Raw genomic sequence first — 21,899 nt, 5'->3', positions numbered from 1 at the left:
GAGAGCTTGTCGTACCATATTACCCCACTAGAGAGCTTGTAGTACCATATTACTCCACTAGAGAGCTTGTAGTACCATATTACCCCTCTAGAGAGCTCAGAGTGCCATAGTGGTTACTACCAACGTGACCCGGTGACATACTGGAGCCAGAGACTACTGTACCAAAAATATATGTTTTATTGACAGTAAACTAAATGTTTTAATACATAAATGAAAAGTGCACAGATGAGAAATAAATCACGTGGAGCTAAAATACACCATCAGGAAGGTCAGTGTAGAGTTAAATAAAAAGTCACAAAATATGCAGGTAATTTAGGAGTATCAAATCTAATGTACCTTTTCAGAGCAACACCACAAGCTAGAATACAACTTCAAAGGACTCATGCATTTGGCTATTTTAAAAAGCACTAACATGTAATCGGCCTCATAGGAAATGGTGGTTGCTCTTATAATGTTGCTCTAATGGATTGTGCTCAAAGTACAAATAAATGGACAATTAGTTTTGGCTTGTCTATTTGTTGACAATTGATAAATATCTGTATATAGTCTGCAACGTGCTTGAAATATGACTCGTAGATAACATCGCTGTACAAAGAAATAAAGTAAATACAATTACGTGTGCAGAGGAAAGGGCGTAAACATCAAGTTCCATGACTAATGTAGGATTTACATTGTCATAGAATACATGTGACATGCAGATGGATGGGACACACACTATTTTATATGAACATATACAAGTTTTTCAAAATAAGAGCTAATAAATATGAACAATACGTGGGTCGATTTACTTTTGGGGTCTCAAAAGGTATTAATTGCAATTGATTAAAAAAGAATAACCCACGGCTCACAATGGGGTTTGAGTAAATTAAAATACATTTATTCTCCATGGCATGGTATGTAAAATGACTAACGCGTCCTATTTATTGTGTTACACTAATCAGTAGACTGAGGCAAGCTGCAAGCCCATTGGTCCAAAGCTAGAAAGACACGCAACGACATGGAGAGGATAAAAAAAGGGAGGGATGGTGAACTGGAAGGAAGTGAAGAAAAGAGGGGAAAGAGTAAATGATTAAAACAATGTGACTTTACGACTATACCCTGGTCCACAATTGTTTCTGTTCATGCCCACATACAATTGAAATAAGCTTAACCTTCAATAACACCCAAATAAATACTGTTTTTGTTATTATGCTATTCTGATATTATTGCTGAGGTGATATTCCAGATGTCTCTGCTCTTAAAGGTGTGCACGCTCCTGCTGATGAAGACCTGCGTACAGGTTGCAACGCGTTGCCCCTTTAAGTAAAAAAAAATGTGGCCACGAATAATAAAGGCATTTTAATTTCACACAAACCCCACGGTGTGCCTCGGATTGTTTTTATGAAGGAGACTTGCAATGTATTTTCTTTTTTGAGACCGTAACAGAATGAACAGCAGCTGTATGTGTTGTCTCCTCCATCACATGAGCCCGCAGGCCTTCTCCTCCACCGTCTCCCCATCAGACGGTTCTGTCCCGTGTGGGTCAGGCCGCCCGTTGGTTCCTGTACTGGCTGTTGATCTCGTTGAGGACCACGTCCGCACTCTGGTTTTCATCTGCTGTGATCGCTCTGTCATCGATTGGGTTAACTGCAACACAGCGCGACATCATTATTTCTATAACATAATAGACACCTGTATATATAACAGGAGGGGAATTCAAACTAGTAATAAAGACAACATATGTTAAAAAAATACATTTAACTTCTACTTCTTGGCCCTCGTTATTGCCAAATTGCTTTAATTAACTACTGTGATAAGTCAAATGTGATATTACCCCACTATAGAGCTTGTAGTACCATATATTACCCACTAGAGAGCTTGTAGTACCTTTTTGCCCCACTAGAGAGATTGTCGTACCATATTGCCCCACAAGAGCGCTTGTAGTACCATATTGCCCCACTAGAGAGCTTGTAGTACCATATATTACCCACTAGAGAGCTTGTAGTACCTTTTTGCCCCACTAGAGAGATTGTCGTACCATGTTACCCCACTAGAGAGCTTGTAGTACCATATTACCCACTAGAGAGCTTGTAGTACCATATTGCCCCACTAGAGAGCTTGTAGTACCATATTACCCCTCTAGAGAGCTTGTAGTACCATATTACCCCACTAGAGAGCTTGTCGTACCATGTTACCCCACTAGAGAGCTTGTAGTACCATATTACCCCACTAGAGAGCTTGTCGTACCATGTTACCCCACTAGAGAGCTTGTAGTACCATATTACCCCACTAGAGAGCTTGTAGTACCATATTGCCCCACTAGAGAGCTTGTAGTACCATATTACCCCACTAGAGAGCTTGTAGTACCATGTTACCCCACTAGAGAGCTTGTAGTACCATGTTACCCCACTAGAGAGCTTGTAGTACCATGTTACCCCTCTAGAGAGCTTGTCGTACCATATTGCCCCACTATAATACGATAGATAAAACCTGTTTTTAACGTTGTTAGGCAAGTTGAATAAACCCTGCTCCTGAGAATTACCGACAGCTTATGTTTGAGTAAATGAATCACAATCTGAGGTCACTCACCGACGCCGTTGACCTGCTCCGTTGAGTCGCTGGCGAGGAAAGACGAGGACGAGTTGTTGGATATCACTCTGGACTCCGGCGACCTCGTCGTGGTCCTCTGTGTCGCGGTGCGGCTCCATTCTGTGGGAAGAAATCAAGATGAAAAGAAAAAGAAACGTAACATGATCACTGACATGCAATTGATTAGGAACAAGGAATTAGGAATTAGGAATAAGAAAAGGGAACCTGAGTTCTCTGCTAGTCTCATGCGGCCACAGCAAAGGTAAGTCCTCCACTGCTTCCTCACGTTTTCTTTTACCGCACAGTAGAACAAAAAGATGAAGAAACCTACAAGACGGAAACAGAATATTTATGTATGTAAGATCATCACTCAACGGTTCTGGCTCCTCATTGGTGGAAAGAGCTCCCCACTGACAGCAGGAAGTCTCTACGTCTTCACTGGAGGTATTACTTGTGGTATTACTTGTGGTATTACTCGTGGTATTACTGATGGTACTTCTGGTCTTACTTGTAGTATTACTGATGGCATTACTTGTGGTATTACTTGTGGTATAACTCATGGTAATACTGATGGTATTAACTTTGGTATTACTGATGGTACTTGTGGTATTACTGGTGGTATTACTGATGGTTCTTGTGGTATTACGTATGTTATTACTTATGGTATTACCGATGGTACTTGTGGTATTACTTGTGGTATTACTGATGGTACTTCTGGTATTACTTGTGGTATTACTGATGGTACTTCTGGTATTACTTGTGGTATTACTTGTGGTATTACTGATGGTACTTCTGGTATTACTTGTGGTATTACTTGTGGTATTACTGATGGTACTTCTGGTATTACTTGTGGTATTACTGATGGTACTTCTGGTATTACTTGTGGTATTACTTGTGGTATTACTGATGGTACGAGTGGTATTACTTGTGGTATTACTGATGGTACTTCTGGTATTACTTGTGGTATTACTTGTGGTATTACTGATGGTACGAGTGGTATTACTTGTGGTATTACTCGTGGTTTTACTGATGGTACTTGTGGTATTACTCGTGGTATTACTCGTGGTATTATTCGTGGTATTACTCGTGGTATTACTTATGGTACTTCTGGTCTTACTTGTAGTATTACTGATGGCATTACTTGTGGTATTACTTGTGGTATAACTCATGGTAATACTGATGGTATTAACTTTGGTATTACTTATGGTATTACTGATGGTACTTGTGGTATTACTGATGGTTCTTGTGGTATTACGTATGTTATTACTTATGGTATTACCGATGGTACTTGTGGTATTACTGATGGTACTTCTGGTATTACTTGTGGTATTACTTGTGGTATTACGTATGGTATTACTTATGGTATTACCGATGGTACTTGAGGTATTACTTGTGGTATTACTTGTGGTATTACTGATGGTACTAGTGGTATTACTTGTGGTATTACTTGTGGTATTACTGATGGTACTTCTGGTATTACTTGTGGCATTACTGATGGTACTTCTGGTATTACTTGTGGTATTACTTGTGGTATTACTGATGGTACTTCTGGTATTACTTGTGGCATTACTGATGGTACTTCTGGTATTACTTGTGGTATTACTGATGGTACTTGTGATATTACTTGTGGTATTACTGATGGTACTTGTGGTATTACTGATGGTACTTCTGGTATTACTTGTGGTATTACTTGTGGTATTACTGATGGTACTTCTGGTATTACTGGTGGTATTATACTCACTTTTTAGGGGTCTGTGAGATGTCAATTTTCTTTTTATAATCAAAGCACTGAATCTTTTGGTTGTTTTCTATGTTAATAAAATCTCACATAATTTATATGATGATTTATATGATTTATATGAAGTTCACCCAAGACTATAAATAAGCCAACTCACCTTGTAAGGAGTTAAAGATGGCAAAGAGGTACATGAACGGCAGGTTGAGGGGGCCCCAGGCGAAGAAGGCGAAGCCCCAGGTGAGGCCCAGGAGGATCATGATGCCCGCCACGCTGCGCACGTCCTGCAGCGTGGTGCGGTGCTGCATGTTGTGAGGGTTCTGCCTCTTCAGCCGACACAGCTGCACCAGCACCACGATGAACATGGCGATGTTGAAAACGAAAATCACGCAGAAATACGCCACCACCGCCACGTAGAACGCGATGTCGTTCTTCAGCCAGCAGCTGAGGAAATAGACGGAAGGGAATTAAAAGTTTTAGTTTTTTTAATCTACCGTTCTAAAGTTTGGGGTCACCCACCCAGGCAATTTCGTGTTTTCCATTAAAACTCACACTTTTAATTATCAAATTAATTGCAAAATGAATATAAAATATAGTCAAGACATTGACAAGGTTATAAATAATGATTTTTATTTGAATATTATTTTTGTTTTTCAAACTTGTGTCTCAAAGGAAGGCCAGTTTTCTAGTTTTCCTCTCCAGCATAACTGTTTTCAGCTGCGCTCACATAAAAAGGATTTTCAAGGGTTTTCTACCCCTCCGCTAGTCTTCTAAGGCGATAACACAATGTACCATTTGAACACTGGAGATGGGCCTCTATACACCTCTGTAGAGACTTCATTAAACACCAGAGAATACTCATTTACCACATTAACTATGTAGAGAGGGTATTTCTGATTAATTTAATGTTATCTTCATTGAAAAAAAAAAAAATTTGCTTTTCGTTAAAAAATAAGCACATTTCTAGGTGACCCCAAACTTGTGAACGGTAGTGGAACCGTCCGACAGAGAAAGACTCACAATCCATCGCTGGTGCCGTCGGAGAACCCCCCGTAGGAGACGAGACCGTAGTTGTCCTTGTCGATGGCGATGACGATGATGACCACGATCATCGGGACGCCCCAGCCCACCAGCGACAGCTTCAGCATGTAGCGCGATATGTGGCTATTGAAGACTTTCACCAGGGCCTGGTACATGTGCACGGCCTCCAGTCCCATCCAGGTGAAGGTGACCAGCAGGAAGTAGTGGAGGAACCAGGCGGTGGAGATGCAGAGGCCCACTGCGTCCGGGTAGAGCGCCAGCCACGCGTCCACCAGGAAGACCAGGTTCAGCAGCAGCAGGGCCAGGCACAGCTGGATCAGGATTTTGGATGGGATGTCCTTGCGCAACTTCCTGCAGCGATCGAATAGACAAACAGCGCAATAAACAATGTGTTCACTGTGAAAAGTGAAATATATCTTGCATTTCATTACATGTCATTTAGCTGACGCTTTTATCCAAAGCGACTTACAATCATGTTACCACCAAGGCATATGTATGTACCTATGGAAAATAAATTACTCACTTACATTTATACATCGTAGACGCAGCTACAGGAAGCAATTCAAGGTTAAGTGTCTTGCTCAAGGACAACATCGACTAGGGCGGGGATTGAACCACCAACCGCCTGATTGAAAGACGGACCTGCTGCCCACTGACCCACAGTCGATATAACGATATTTAGTTAGTTTTGTGTGCAGCTTTTCACATTTGAAAATGTTACGATGACTCTTTAACTAAAATGTTCAACTCTGCATCACAACAGAAGATTCAAGATTCAGGATTCAAGGTTGTATTTGACATTTGTGCCGCTAGAACAACAGTCCAGACACATTTGAAATCTATAGCAGGGCTCTGAGAGTCAACGGTTTAGAAATAATACGAAAATAGGAAAGAAAGAAAAAAGAAAATATCAAAGAAATCACTCTACAGAAGGTGGTGGTAATATGTACAACAAGAAAGGTGCTAATGTACAGTTTTGGATACAGAACTGTCTTTAATACCAACAGAGCCGAGACCAGCTCCCTTCATCACGCGTGTATGGCTGTCAATTATGATTTTTTTGTAACTAAAGGATCAAAATGCTATAGTTCATTTAAAAATGTTGGATGAGTTGTCATTTATCTTTTGCCTTATCTCAATACTCACCCAAAGGCCAAGTAGGTGAGGATGGTGATGGACAGGAAGATGGCGGAGATTCCACAGCCGATGTATGTGATGAAGGTGAGGATGGTGGCCTGCACACGACTGATCACATTGTCTCTGCCCAGGTCCTGGGAGGAAAAAGAATTAATGAAGGCAAGTTGTGGGAAAATGTTTACCAAACAATTTTTTAAAAAGTATATATACTGAATATAATTTATATTACATATACTGTATATAACGTATATAATTAATATATATATAATAAATATTACATATCTATATTATATATATATATTACATATATATATTACATACATATATATATAAGTTTCAGTAACATTTATATATATACATACAAGTTGCAGTAACGTACAAAATAAATGTTTTTTTAATGTTACTGCAACTTATATATATATATATAAGTTGAATTATATATATAAATATATATATATATACACATTGCATTATATATACTGTATATAAAATGCAGTAACATTAAAAAAATATATATATATATGTATAAATATAGTGTCTGTATAATTTTCTCACCAGCAGTATGGCGAAGCTGGTTAAATGGTTGCAGCCGCAGACCGTCTCAGTGTCTGTGCTGTTTCGGACAGAACAGCCTCTCGGATTCCAGCCGCCTGTGTGGTCTGCCGGAAAGAAAACACGGACGAACCATATTTTCACTTTTGTTTTACATTCATTCTTAATTCTGATAGACAAAGTTGAACAACTTACCATTTAATGTAAAGTCCCAGTAAACACATATAGCCACAAAATTAGCCTGTAGTTTGGGGAAAAGACACAAGAGATTACATCAGTTTACAATCTTTAATGTACATTGTGACTTATTTTTCTAACTATTTTGTAACTACTCTTGCAGCATGTTTTTACTCCAGCTGTATTTAGAAATATCCAGTTTATATTTTTTGTTTCCTGCATTTTTAGGTAGGAAGGATGTTTGACAACAGGTTTTAAGTTGTGCGTTAATATTACATTTGCATTTTAACACTCATACTACCACACATTTAGCACAGTATACACCAGGGAAAAAAGATGTAGTATGATCCAATATATAGTGTCAAATGCAGCATGCCAACAAATACCAGGATGTCCTCCTGCATCCTGTCGCATGTTGTACTCGGCAAGCTCGCACGCTTTTCTGGTTCTTATGACCCACAATCCTCTCTGAGTTGCAGGTATATGAGCGAGAGGGTCAAAGGTCAAAGATGCAATGTTCTGACAACATAGTGAAATGAATCGTACGTGCAACAGTACAACACTGTGAGGGCAGCTGCCTGAAAGCAAAATTAAAGGCATGTATTTTGGTGTATTTTAATAAATGAACTCACTGGAACGGGCTCCGAGTTCCTCAGGTGAATTATGACGTCGTCCTGCAGTTCCGTGAGTGACAGGTTGGACACACTCGCTCCGAGGATCCCACTGTTGAGTTTTCTTTCCCCCTTCAGAGACCTGTCCTGCATGGCCATTTTAGAGACAACACAAAAAATGTATTATAAGTGTTATAATAACGTGTGATTACCTTCGCATTGAAAATGCCGGAAGGTTATGTTTTGATCGCCGTGTATTTATTTATTTATTTATTTATTTGTATGCGTGTTATTCGCAAAACTCAAAAAGTATTGAACCGAATCGCATGAAATTTGGTGGGATGATTGTTTATTAGCCGGGGACCAGTTGATGAGATTTTGGGATCGATCGGGTCAAAGGTCATGAACAGGTCAAAATCTTTCGTAGAACTCAAAAAGTATTGAACCGAATCGCATGAAATTTGGTGGGATGATTGTTTATTATCCGGGGACCAGTTGATTAGATTTTGGGATCGATCGGGTCAAAGGTCAAGGTCAAAGGTCATGAACAGGTCAAAATCTTTCGCAGAACTCAAAAGTATTGAACCGAATCGCATGAAATTTGGTGGGATGATTGTTTATTATCCGGGGACCAGTTGATTAGATTTTGGGATCGATCGGGTCAAAGGTCAAGGTCAAAGGTCATGAACAGGTCAAAATGTTCTTGAATCGCATGAAATTTGGTGGGATGATTGGTTATTATCCGGGGACCATTTGATTAGATTTTGGGATCAATCGGGTCAAAGGTCAAGGTCAAGGTCATGGAAAGGTCAAACTCTTTTTTTACCATAGCACGATACATTTTTGTCCAATTGGCATGCAACTAATGCCAAAATGTTCATAATTCAATGCCCAATCTTGTGAAATGCGAAGGTATGCGCTCTACCGAGTGCCCATTCTAGTTTAAAATGTGGTCCTGCAGTTTCCCTCAGAACATTAAATCAGGGATTTAGTTAACAGACAATAAATGTAACACATTTCTATTGTATAGTATTTAAAATCCCAGTCTCTCTCACTTTCTGCATATATTGCTTGTGTGTTACTATTACTTACTTTTAATGGGTTTTTTAAACTTACTTTTATTAGTATGTATTACTTACTTTTAATGTGCTGTACTGTAGCTTAGCATTGTGTGTGTTGTGTGTTCTTCTTACAACATATACTGTTGAAGTGTGTCTCTTCCTGTCCTGTTTGTTACTGTTTTCTGTTTGTTATTGTTTTCTGTTTGTTATTGTTTTACGTTTGTTATTGTTTTATGTTTATTATGGTCTGTCCAGGGACTACTGATGCAAATTAGCTGTGTAGCTACAATCTGGTACAGAGCATCACATGGTGACATTTATGTTTTAACTGTACATGGTCCCTTTTAAATAAAATAAAATAATAAAATAAAATAATACATAAATAAAAATATTATTATTAATAATAACTGTGAGGACCTGGTACACGGTGCTCTCCTGGTAGAAGTTGAACTGGACTCTGGTGGCCAGTTGCTGCTGCTCTCCAGTCAGGTCCTGGGTGAGAGATGGAGGCAGCCTGATGGAGCCCTGGGGGGCGGTGGAGTCTGCTCTCAGGCTCCGCCCCCGCCTGGGATCCCCACGCACCTGGACCACACATGGGAAAAGGAAGAAGACACAAGTCTATTCATATTTTTGGTATTTTCTCGGTTATATATCCACTATCCTGATCCCGAGCGGCCATGTAAACAACACCCCGTTGTCACGGACTATTGGAGAGGGAGACACACCAACCTACAAAACACTGTTGAGGGGGAAATGCCTTTGAAAAGTAAGAACATGTATCTGGGATATTTACCGAAAACAAATATGTAATAAATGTACTTCTGGTGGCAAACAGACTCTCACCAGGAAATGGTTATCACAAGAAAGTCCTCCTCTGAGTACGTGATGGATGTTTACAACATGGAGGAGATAATCTGTCGACTACAAACTGGAACAGTTTTTGGCATGTTGGAAAAAATGAGTTACACCTCATAGAGCTGATTTTATTTTCATAAATTAATGAATGTACACTAGAGAATAGATCACTCCCTATTTATACATCGTTTTCTTTTTGTTTCATTCCGTCTCTTTTTTGTTGTCTATCCTATGTTTTACACTTCTTGTTCTAAATATGTGTATAACTAAAATGAGCATCATCTAAAAATCTGCACATGCAATGTACATTTTCTGTAAATGTCTAATTGATGCCTACTTTCAATCCCCCCCCAAAAAGAAGAGTAAACAACACTTTATAGATATATAATAAACTATATAATCCATACCTGCACATTACTGGGGTCTGAGATGGAGAAGATGGTTTCCTGAAAGTTGGTGCCATCTGCTGGTTTCACAGACAGAGCCACAGACGGGGACAGGAGGGTCTCGGCCTCTCCCCCGAGGACCAGCTTCAAGCCCACCGTGTCAACAATCCCTATAATACTGATGTAGAAAAACACTAAACATTAGAATATAGATAATTAATTTACACTGGAGGTTCCCCAACCCCTGACTTGTGGACTATATATATTTTTTAAATAGATTGAAAGTGTTGGAGGAAGCTTTATCTAGTTGTAGATGTTTTTTTTGACTGAGGTGTGTGCATCTGAACTGGGATGTGATGACTTGAGTCTTAGTTTTGATTTTAATCATTTTGTGATCTAAAAAAATGTTTTTATATTTTTCGATCGTCTGTCACTGTTTTATGTTGTATCTTTGTTTAATGTGCTACTGTTCGTCTCTTTAAAGGAGATTTTAAATCTCAATTAGGCTTTTCCTGGTTAAATACATTTAAATAAATAAGTAACGAGGCCTCGGTGGAAAAAAAAGCGGAATAATTATCTTCAAAACAGGCTATTGAAGGTTTGTCGTCGTGGTAATTACATGTGTCACATCAATCAACAAAATACATGAAAAAACAACAACATTTAAGCATTAAACAGTACAGGAAATGTAATTACTATTAACTCTGTAACAGTCCAATAGTCTCACTCTAAGTATCAGCTTGTTTCAACTTAATTCCACATGTCACTTCAACACACACTTATAGCACCTTGTCTACAGCACCGTTATCCATTAGTGCACTTTTATTTTATACCATTATAAATGTAATGTTTAAATTCTTGCACTATGTTGACTGTTAATTGTTGATGTTTTGTTTGTCTGTCTAATGTACACACCGGCCGCCAAGTCAAATTCTTCGTGTGTCTAACACATTTAGCAAATAAATGTTCCTGACTCTGATTTTAAAGTATAGAAACACACAATACATCACAGGTGTCAAACAAAAGGCCCGCGGGATGAATTCGGCCCGCCGCATCATTTTATGTGGCCCCTGACGGCTTGAAAGACACGTGATCCCCTTTTCTTAAAGAAATTGAAGAACATGTTTTCTTGCTTTTATTTTGAAGGGTTCAAATGAAATGGATTCATGTTGTAATATTAGAGACATTTTCTTACGTACAATATTTCTACACTCAAATAAACAATAATCAAATGCAAAAAGAGTTATATAACAATATGTTCGAGGAGTTTATGTGTTTCCGGCCCTTTAAGAGGGCGGCCATGTTGCTGATGTGGCCCACGGTGAACGTGAGTTTGACACCCCTGCAATACATGATGCTCAAGTAAGTGAGGCGTGTCGTGTGTCACCTGTCGGAGGAGTCAGACAGCACCTCGGCGGAGGCGCCCAGCAGATTGCTGACGATGTGCACGGAGGTGTTGCCCAGCCCCATGCTGACGCTGGGGCCCGACAGGAGGCCCTCCAGCTGAGACACCAGCTGGGCCACCTGGCTGGAGTTCAGCTGGGACACGTCCGCCGTCAGCGCCAGCAGCGCGTTGGCTTGGCTCTCGGCAGACGTGGCGTTGTCTGGTCGCGGGTCGACGACACACTGCTCCCCCAGCTGCACGACCACGGGTGTTCCACTTGGACTGGGAAATACATGTGTTTGATCAACTACAATACAAATGGGCTCTGGAAATATTGTGTTAAGTTAATATGGGGTCAGATCAGGATAAATAAGTGCAGATGCACACAGAGAGACTCACAAATACAAACACAGATTTACACATACGCAGGAAGAGACTCACAAATACAAACAAAGATTCACACATGCACACAGAGACTCACAAATACAAACAAAGATTCACACATGCACACAGAGACTCACAAATACAAACAAAGATTCACACATGCACACAGAGACTCACAAATACAAACAAAGATTCACACATGCACACAGAGACTCACAAATACAAACAAAGATTTACACATACGCAGGAAGAGACTCACAAATACAAACAAAGATTCACAAATACGCAGGAAGAGACTCACAAATACAAACAAAGATTCACAAATACACAGGAAGAGACTCACAAATACAAACAAAGATTCACAAATACGCACACAGAGACTCACAAATACAAATAAAGATTCACAAATACACAGGAAGAGACTCACAAATACAAACAAAGATTCACACATACGCAGGAAGAGACTCACAAATACAAACAAAGATTCACAAATATGCACACAGAGACTCACAAATACAAACAAAGATCCACAAATACACAGGAAGAGACTCACAAATACAAACAAAGATTCACAAATACGCAGGAATAGACTCACAAATACAAACAAAGATTCACAAATACGCAGGAAGAGACTCACAAATACAAACAAAGATTCATACATACGAGGAAGAGACTCACAAATACAAACAAAGATTCACAACACGACATAGAGACTCACAAATACAAACAAAGATTCACAAATATGCACAGAGACTCACAAATAAACAAAGATTCACAACACGCACACAGAGACTCACAAATACAAACAAAGATTCACAAATGCACATGGAGAGACTCACAAAAGCGCACACAAAGATTCAAAGATTGTGGGTCGCTACACATGCATTTGTGTTTTTTGAGACTCCCCTGCCGGGGCTCGATTCGCAAATGCGGTTTTTTTTTACCAACATAGACGTACCTGTAGCCAATCAGATGTCGCCCTCATTTCAAACCAATCGCATGAGTTGTTCGGTGCGCATTTGTGAATCTGTGTTTTCTTTTGTGAATCTGTGTATTTGCATTTGTGAATCTTTGTGTTTGCATTTGTGAATCTTTGTGTTTGCTTTTGTGAATCTGTGTGTTTGCATTTGTGAATCTTTGTGTTTGCATTTGTGAATCTTTGTGATTGCATTGGTGAATCTGTGTGTTTGCATTTGTGAATCTTTGTGTTTGCATTTGTGAATCTTTGTGTTTGCATTTCTGAATCTTTGTGTTTGCTTTTGTGAATCTGTGTGTTTGCATTTGTGAATCTTTGTGTTTGCATTTGTGAATCTTTGTGTTTGCATTTGTGAATCTGTGTGTTTGCATTTGTGAATCTGTGTGTTTGCATTTGTGAATCTGTGTGTTTTGATTACAAATTGCTAGAGGTTAAACTTTTGTTTAACCTCTAGCAATTTGCCGCTGACCTTTATACCATTTCAGGTTTATTCACTTGAACTGCTTATATTCAAATAAAAACTGGAAAAATGGGGGTGTTCTAAAACTTTTAACCGTTAATATATATACAGTATATATATATATATTTATATATATATATTTATATAATACATACACACATATATATATATATACATATACACACATATATATATACATATACACACACATACATATATATATATACATACACATATATACACACATATATATACAGACACATATATACACACATACACACATATATACTGTATATATATGTTCACATATATACACATATATACACATATATATATACAGGACTGTCTCAGAAAATTAGAATATTGTGATAAAGTTCTTTATTTTCTGTAATGCAATTAAAAAAGTATTAAATATTAAAAGAATAAAAGGCTTGCAATATTTCAGTTGATTTGTAATGAATCCAGAATGCATGACATTTTTGTTTTTTTAATTGCATTACAGAAAATAAAGAACTTTATCACAATATTCTAATTTTCTGAGACAGTCCTGTATATATATGTACATACACATATATATACACATTTATATTAGGGCTGTGAAACGATTACAATTTTTAATCGGGTTAATCACAGGTTTCTGTGGATTAATCATGATTAATCACATATTACCGATATTCTCGGTATATTTTGTGAGAACATAGAGATTTATGACAAAAGACGGATATATACATTTATACATTCTTCTATACAATGGTGCTGCAACTCAGCAGTTATTTAGCAGTTTTCTTCCATATGGAACATTAATACATCTTCATCCTAAACAGAATGTTTAACCCTCCTGTTACCTTTCGGGTCAATTTGACCCCATTCAATGTTTAATGTCGGTGTTCTTTGGGGTCAATTTGACCCCAGGCTGTTTTCACTGTGTCAAACTTATAAGAAATATCAACTTTTTTATATATTTAAAGGGCTATTTAGGTAGTCAACAAACAAACATAAAGTACCTCACACTTAAACTTGGGAAGCAATATTAATTCTAATAATTTTCTGGAGGTTTTAATTGCTGGGGTCAAATTGACCCCGAGGGTAAAATATGTTCGTAAATGTAAAGGTAACAGGAGGGTTAACCTCTTCCACTCCACTGAGGATGCCGGCGTCCTTAAGCCCCGCCCCTTCCCTTTAAACGGCTCGCTCACGCAGACCACGTCAATAAGCATGGGCATGTTTGGTATCCCAGCATTCAACATATCCTCATCTTTGCAAAGAACATATACATTTTCTTTTATTTTGTAATAATTTTTCACAAGAGGAGCCCTAACACACAATGTCTAAAGTCGCGATCAATGCAGCAAGTCGGGTCTTGCAACATTTCGACGGAGAAAACGTACAGAATACACTTTCTAAGTAGATGTATTAGCGGAGGTATTAGCGGAAGTACTAGCGGAAGTTAGCAAAGAGCTAGCGGAATCAGAAAAGGTAAAAAGTTGTACAAATTTTTTTTTTTTGGTGCGCTGTGTCTTCCCTGACAGTAACGTGTTGAAGCCAGGAGACCGCGCTGTCTTTGCCTGGGCCATGAACACGGTGATTTGCTCCGTTTTTGTTTGACTACATTTTATGAGTAACAGTTAGGGGGGTGCTAGTGACTTTTCATGCGCGAAGACCGTCATCTGAACTCTGCGGCAACCGCGATCGACATATTGAGCACCAGTGGCGGCTGGTGAAATTTTTTTTTGGGGGGGCGCAGTTGGGCGACGCGGTTTAAATAGCACTCAACAATGAGAAGAAAAGAGGTTTTGAGTAGAATATTGTAAAAACCAAAGCTTTATTTCAAGAACACAGCGTGCTCATCAACACTGTCCAATAACAACTATCAACACACTGTAACTTTGGGCATGAGAGGTTCAGAGCAGAATTCTTTAAGAAACATTGGGTTGGGTTTTAGAGGTTTGCAAAATAAAAGAGTTTCACCCTCACATGAAAGAGGTTCAGAGCAGATGTTACAGATGTGGAACATGGAAGAAGTCGGCTCAGATGGTGGATTTTCCCAGCACTTATTTATTCTGCAGAAGACAACAGAACACACACATTTGCCTTCTGATCTGTCTCTGCACTTCCACTTCCTCAGCAAAATAAAACCATTGTCCATGGAAGACAGGACCACATTAAATCTAAATAATAACAATTCTCATCAAAAACCATGACATGTAACATACAAGGGGAAAACAGAGACCCCTGATGGACAAAATAAATAACTACATGAGCTAGAGTCATTTCAGCAGAAACAGAGAAAATTCTAACTGAACAAAAGGGAAACACATACCTGCAGAAGACAACAGAACACACACATTTGCCTTCTGATCTGTCTCTGCACTTCCACTTCCTAGACACGCAAAACACAATTTACACAAGGAAAATATACGTCGGGCGACGGATGTAGCTAAACAAACGGTGCCAAAGTGGCTCAATGAGACCGCCACCAAACGTATATGTTGACGGTCTAAATGACACGACAGCTGGACGCGTGATCGTATTTATGACCATTACTGTATGTAACATAAACGGTTAATTTTATAAAAGAATATAGCCAAAATAGTGCAACATCGTTTTTCACTCAACTCACCCTCAGCAATATAAAACCATTGTGAGCAGGGTTGCCAGGTCTGTGTGACAAAACCAGCCCAATGGCCAATCAAAACCAGCCCAAAAACCAGCCCAATATCAGAACTCAAAATATGCCCGTACAAACCATATACACTGCTTTTAAAGTCCAACAGCATTGCTATCATTGCCAAATATATTGTAATATCTACAAAGTAACAACATATGTTTAGTTTGCCAGCATTAAAAGCAGTTTTCCTAAACAGTTATTTCCTATGTCCTAAAATGGCCTTGTGTAATTAGATACAGTATATTATCATAAATAAAATGTGTACGTGCTGATCTGGAGTCAGTTTGGTAGGATTTGGGTATGAATAAATTATTTCATTTAAAATATGGATTTTATTTAAAGATATTCATGTAATTTGCATGCAAAATAGGTCTACCCGAACCAAGGACAAAAATTCAACCACAACACTTCAAAAGTGGCCCGATTCGCAGGAAAACCGCGGACCTGGCAACACTGCTCTATGGGCTGAGGGAACATACGGGTCTCTGATCTGCCGAATAATCAATCGCTGCGCACATTTGTGCGCCTAAGATTCCCGGTTTCATCCGCCAATGTGAAGCCGGTCTTTGCCAAAACGACTGAAATGTTGTATCAATGCCGCACACACGTTAGACCAGCGCCCGAAAAAGGGAGGGGCTCTCTCCGTGATAATGGCGATATATTATATTTTTCACATTAACTTAAGTGGTTGTTGACAGGGCTTACGGTCTCCACACACATTTAGCGTCAACACGGTATATTTACTATTTAAATGATTTGGCATATAATGTTTTTTTTCTTTTTCTTCTTCTTCTTTTTTTTTCATCTCCAAATTTTAAGAGGGGCGGCGCCCTAGCGCCCCCTATGGACGAACCGCCACTGTTGAGCACCCCTGCATTAAAACATTGGTGCAAGTGACTTTTTTTCGTCCCGATGTGCGCACACGCCGCATCCGGCAGACAGGGATCGGAGTCGTGTTAACGTGACACGTAGAGACAGAATGACATGCTGCTGGTTCGAGACGACCAACAACAGACGGATTGGAAGCTCATTCTGCGCATGCGTTCAATGCGTTAAAAAAAAACTAGTTAATCCTGTAATTTAATTAACTGAGTTAACGCGTTATTTTTCACAGCACTAATTTATATACATATATATATACATACATATATAAATATATATATAAACATATATATATATATATATAAATTAGGGCTGTCAGCGTTAACGCGTTAATCTATGCGATTAATTTGGCCGCCTTAACACACTAAAAAAATTTTTTTTTGTTGAATATACTTTATTAATCCACAAGGGGAAATTAGTTCTCTGCATTTAACCCATCCTTAGTTATTAAGGAGCAGTGGGCTGCAGTGATGCGCCCGGAAGCAACTGGGGTTCAGTGCCTTGCTCAAGGACACTTCGACTTGCTTCCGTGTTCGTTGAAGTTGTTACACTTCTGAGTGTCAAACCGGCAGTACGGTTTGACACTGTTTCGCTTTTAAAACAATTATTTCTCCACAAAATAAGGAGCAGAAATCAGTTTAACTCGTGGATGAATCAGTCGGTTTCCTCCTGCTCCTCCTTCCTTCCGTCTCCCTCTGATACACAGAGGAACGGAGGCGATGTGTCGGGTGACGCGCGCGAAAGAACTCGTCACATGAAACCTTCAACGTGATTGGTCAATCCGTTTGTCTGTCAACATTTTGCTAAAAACAACCAATGATCACTCAGTAAATCACAAGGACCTCCCACCACACATGTGAGGCTCTATAGCAGCCTGTCAGTCAGAGAAGCAGTTTTGTCTTTGCTTTAAAAAGAAGGAACACACTTTCAATTGCGATTAATCGCGATTAATCACGATTAAAAGTTTGTAATTAATCGCAATTTCACAATGTGCGATTAATTAGTTAATTTTTTTTAATCGATTGACAGCCCTAATATAAATACATACATAAATAGGGAAAACGCTAACATTGTAAATCCCATCTCACCATGATGCTTCAGGTCCTCCAGTAAACGTGCAGCCGTTCAGCTCTTGTATGGCGCTGTCACACTCATTTTCCAGTGTGACTGTTCAATGACACAGAGGGTTTGATTTCCTTATGCACACTTAATAAGCTCAGTGATTATGTATTTCAGAGCGTGCGACACTCACTATTTGCATCTGCTGGTTTCCCCACCGTGCGGATGTCAGAGGACTCTCTGCTGGCTGCACAGAGCCTCCGAAGGATGCAGCAGGAGGAGATCCTCTGGTGCAGCTGCAGCGTCACCAGGCAGCGGGTTTCTCTGAGGCAAGAGGGCGAGTGTCAGCGGAGAGATGCTTAACACTTGGCCATTTAAAAAACTGTTTTATTTCATTCACCTTATTGCCGTCTTCTTGATGCATGTAACGTTAATTCCCTGTAAAATATAAATAAACGTGAGAATCAAGTTGTATTCACACACTGTATGTAACCCCCCAGATATATCTTACTGACTTACTTTAAATAGGCCAAAGATTTGGTTTGTTCTGGAAAGAAAACAAATTGAGATAAGATTGAAGTGTCAAAAAAAGTTTTGAAAGAAGAGAAATCGCAGTTTTCCTCTTATAAATAAATACATTTAATTCATAACCAAAAAACAACAACATTTTCTTGGATCTAATACACCCAGAGGTTCTACAGATGTAGTTGGTCTGGTATGAACGGTAGCTTATTGTGGCTAACGTTAGCACATGTAGAAACTATACATATTGACAAATATCTTCTTTGCTCCTGCTAGTCTACATTTGATCACATCAAAGATAAACATTGAAATGGATTTATTAAAACAAGCATTGTGAGGTTCAATGTACCCTGAGACAAAGGAACCGCCCTTACAAATAATTAATGTTAAATTAAAGTTATTTTGGAGGTCTATAAACAAAACACTCCTATTCACAGTGTAGAAACATTATAATTTGTGTACTAAATCAATAAAATGTCAACAAATATTTTTGAGATACCGTGACTGTCTATACTGTCAACATGTTCGGACCCTTTCATTCATTTAAGAAATAGTTCCCATACCTGACTTGGGTCCCATGGTTACGAATATCCCACGGAGGCGGCCATTATTATTATTATTACCATTATTGCCCTGTTGAGGTCTTGTCCTGACAATCCTAGTAGTTGGTGTTGTTGTTGCAGGTGTAGGTGTGGTGATTGTTGGTAACACTGTTGTTGCGCTGTTGCTTAACCGTTGTTGCAGCTGTTGTTGCAGGTGTAGTTACAGCTGTTGTTGCTTTGATTTCTTTGGATGGTTGGATTCTTGCAGGTGTAGTTGCAGTTGCTGTTGTTGCAGGTGTAGTCGTGATGGCGCCGTAACGTTGTTGCTGCAGGTGTAGTCGTGATGGCGCCGGTAACGTTGTTGCTGCAGGTGTAGTCGTGATGGCGCCTGTAACGTTGTTGCTGCAGGTGTAGTCGTGGTGGCGCCGCAACGTTGTTGCTGCAGGTGTAGTCGTGATGGCGCCAGTAACGTTGTAGTTGCTGCAGGTGTAGTCGTGATGGCGCCTGTAACGTTGTAGTTGCTGCAGGTGTAGTCGTGATGGCGCCTGTAACGTTGTAGTTGCTGCAGGTGTAGTCGTGATGGCGCCAGTAACGTTGTAGTTGCTGCAGGTGTAGTCGTGATGGCGCCTGTAACGTTGTAGTTGCTGCAGGTGTAGTCGTGGTGGCGCTCTGTAACATAGTTGCTGCAGGTGTAGTCGTGGTGGCGCTCGGTAACGTTGCTGTTGTTGCAGGTGTAGTCGTGGTGGCGCTCGGTAACGTTGTAGTTGCTGCAGGTGTAGTCGTGATGGCGCTCGGTAACGTTGTAGTTGCTGCAGGTGTAGTCGTGATGGCGCTCGGTAACGTTGTAGTTGCTGCAGGTGTAGTCGTGATGGTGCTCGGTAATGTTGTAGTTGCTGCAGGTGTAGTCGTGATGGTGCTCGGTAACGTTGTAGTTGCTGCAGGTGTAGTCGTGTTGGCGCTCGGTAACGTTGTAGTTGCTGCAGGTGTAGTGGTGTTGAAGCTTTGCATTGTTGTTGTGACTGTCGTCATGAGCGTGGTCTCGTATGTCGTCTGTGGAGACGTAGTTGTGGCTCTTAGAGACACGCAGCTCTGCAGCTTGCTAGTGAACACGTCGCTGAGCTGAGAAAATCAACAGAATAACCATTTTATTTAACCACATATATACATTATATAACCATTGTTTCCATTGTTTATATTGTTTCCATTGTTTCCATTGTTTCTATTGTTTCCCTACATACCCAGTCACTGATTTGTGATTCGTTCTTCGGTTCATTGGCAGTCACAACGAGATCAATAAAGTAGTACACTGTCGTAAGAAGGAAAGACACAACTTAGTTGAGGAGACTATTTAAACGGAGCATGCAGCAGTGAGGCAGATATCTTAATAAATGTCTTGAGTTAATCCAGATTATATTTTGCACATCTCAACATTTATTTTACAGCTGTTTTCACATGTTGGGATAATTATTTCACATTTATTTTTCAAACTTTTACCAGTTACAATGCACTTTTACAGAGATGTATACACGTTGAAAATGGCCAGAAATACAGACGGTTACATACGAGCACGTCAGTACTGTTTATAAATGTTTAAACATGATACTGTTCCACGTTTTCAAACAGTCCGCGACCAGGAGCGAGTGTCAGTGAGTTTGTCGGAGGCTGATCTGACTGATTGGGAGGAAGTACCTTTACTCACATACTTTTCTTACAAGTTACATTTAAGTTACATTTGTACTCTAAAAACCTACATTTTTGGTTATTTTATACTCCTGCTCCACTTTTTCTCACGCAGATATTATTTCACTGTTCTACATTCATTCACCAGCTATGCTTAGTTACTTTACATGTTTTAAAGTATGCATCAGCAATATACAATCATGTTTAAATCATCACTATTCTGCTGACAGAGTGTAAAATGATGAGCTTTTGTTTACCTGACGTCTCGCTATCTGGGGAAAGAGTAGCAGGAATGTCATCACTGGACGCATGTGCTGTTGGTGGGAAATAAAGACAAAGATGAAATTAAAATGAATACAACTTCAGTTTATGGTAATTATTGTATGCACAGCTATAAGGGAGACACTCACATCAGTATAGTAATGTTTTGTTATATATACTTGCACTATAAATAAGTAAGTCTATGTTTTAAATGAATACATAAGAAAGATATGATAATGAATTAGGGATATTATGAAGAATATTTTGAGGAATTTATTAGGAAAACATAGAAGGTCACTGTATATGATTATTGTATGAGTATTCTTCTTCTAACTGTAATACTGATTGGAAGATGTGTTAGGGTTATCCTAACTATAGGATGACTCAGGTATGAATCAAATTAATTGATTTTGGGACCTAGGTTTCATTTAAGAGATCGCGAAGCAGCTATTTACATGCGGAAGAAGCTTTTATTTTGAAAACCGGAAGTGAGAAACCGCTGTATTCAGGACTCTTCTTTCAAGCTACAACATCTAATGGGGTTGACGTATACGTGTATAGGTTTGCTGGAGATGTTAAACACTGAGACTATTCATTCATATTTGATAGGTAAAGAATAAAGAGAAAATATAAAATACATCAATTTTTTTATTTTTTATTATATCGCATATTTTTTGGAAAAAAAAGTTCAGGTATATTTTGCAGTTATACTAGAATGTCCTCCATAAAGAAGTTAATACATGTTGAAGTTGTGCGTGATGAGGAATCAGACCGGAACGGGTTCCAGTGTAAATTATTATTATTATATGCACACGCCTGTCATGTTTAATAATAGAGGCGCAGAGTTGTCAGTCCAGATGAGAGCTCCATTGTCTGCAACAACTGCTGATGACGTCATACCTGATGTCATATCTGCCAACAGGAGGAGCATCACAAGTGTCTGCAGCCAGTGGAGATG

General features: G+C 39.2%; 2 protein-coding genes across 2 annotated transcripts; both read right to left on the bottom strand.

Annotated features, from left to right (window-relative positions):
* Positions 1-806: 806 nt before the first annotated feature.
* On the bottom strand, positions 807-19,047 carry LOC130191611 (adhesion G-protein coupled receptor G2; the record flags this gene model as incomplete). Its single annotated transcript, XM_056411261.1, has 17 exons — positions 807-1,626; positions 2,569-2,688; positions 2,794-2,895; positions 4,464-4,747; positions 5,324-5,695; positions 6,491-6,615; positions 7,037-7,140; positions 7,229-7,274; positions 7,843-7,968; positions 9,300-9,464; positions 10,145-10,301; positions 11,511-11,789; positions 17,966-18,044; positions 18,130-18,260; positions 18,337-18,374; positions 18,456-18,483; positions 19,022-19,047. Coding segments are annotated over 17 exons (2,286 nt in total), but the record flags the coding sequence as incomplete, so codon positions are not given.
* Positions 19,048-19,186: 139 nt separating this feature from the next.
* On the bottom strand, positions 19,187-21,899 carry LOC130191600 (hepatitis A virus cellular receptor 1-like). Its single transcript, XM_056411250.1, has 4 exons — positions 21,842-21,899; positions 20,938-20,994; positions 20,239-20,306; positions 19,187-20,119 (listed from the first exon to the last, which is right to left on the bottom strand). The coding sequence occupies exons 1-4, from the start codon at positions 21,870-21,872 to the stop codon at positions 19,187-19,189; spliced, it is 1,089 nt and encodes a 362-aa protein (XP_056267225.1). The 5' UTR covers positions 21,873-21,899.

The sequence above is a fragment of the Pseudoliparis swirei genome, chromosome 3, assembly GCF_029220125.1.
Source record: "Pseudoliparis swirei isolate HS2019 ecotype Mariana Trench chromosome 3, NWPU_hadal_v1, whole genome shotgun sequence".
NCBI lineage: Eukaryota > Metazoa > Chordata > Actinopteri > Perciformes > Liparidae > Pseudoliparis > Pseudoliparis swirei.
This window is presented reverse-complemented; position numbering and strand designations above follow the sequence as displayed.

Bases quoted from the DNA above. Each gene is read 5' to 3' on its own strand.
- LOC130191600 (XM_056411250.1), bottom strand. From the start codon at position 21,872: ATGCTCCTCCTGTTGGCAGATATGACATCAG. The intron at 20,307-20,937 runs GTAAACAAAAGC...TTCTTACGACAG, and splicing joins CCCAGATAGCGAGACGTCAG to TGTACTACTTTATTGATCTC. The intron at 20,120-20,238 runs GTATGTAGGGAA...TGATTTTCTCAG, and splicing joins AATCACAAATCAGTGACTGG to CTCAGCGACGTGTTCACTAG.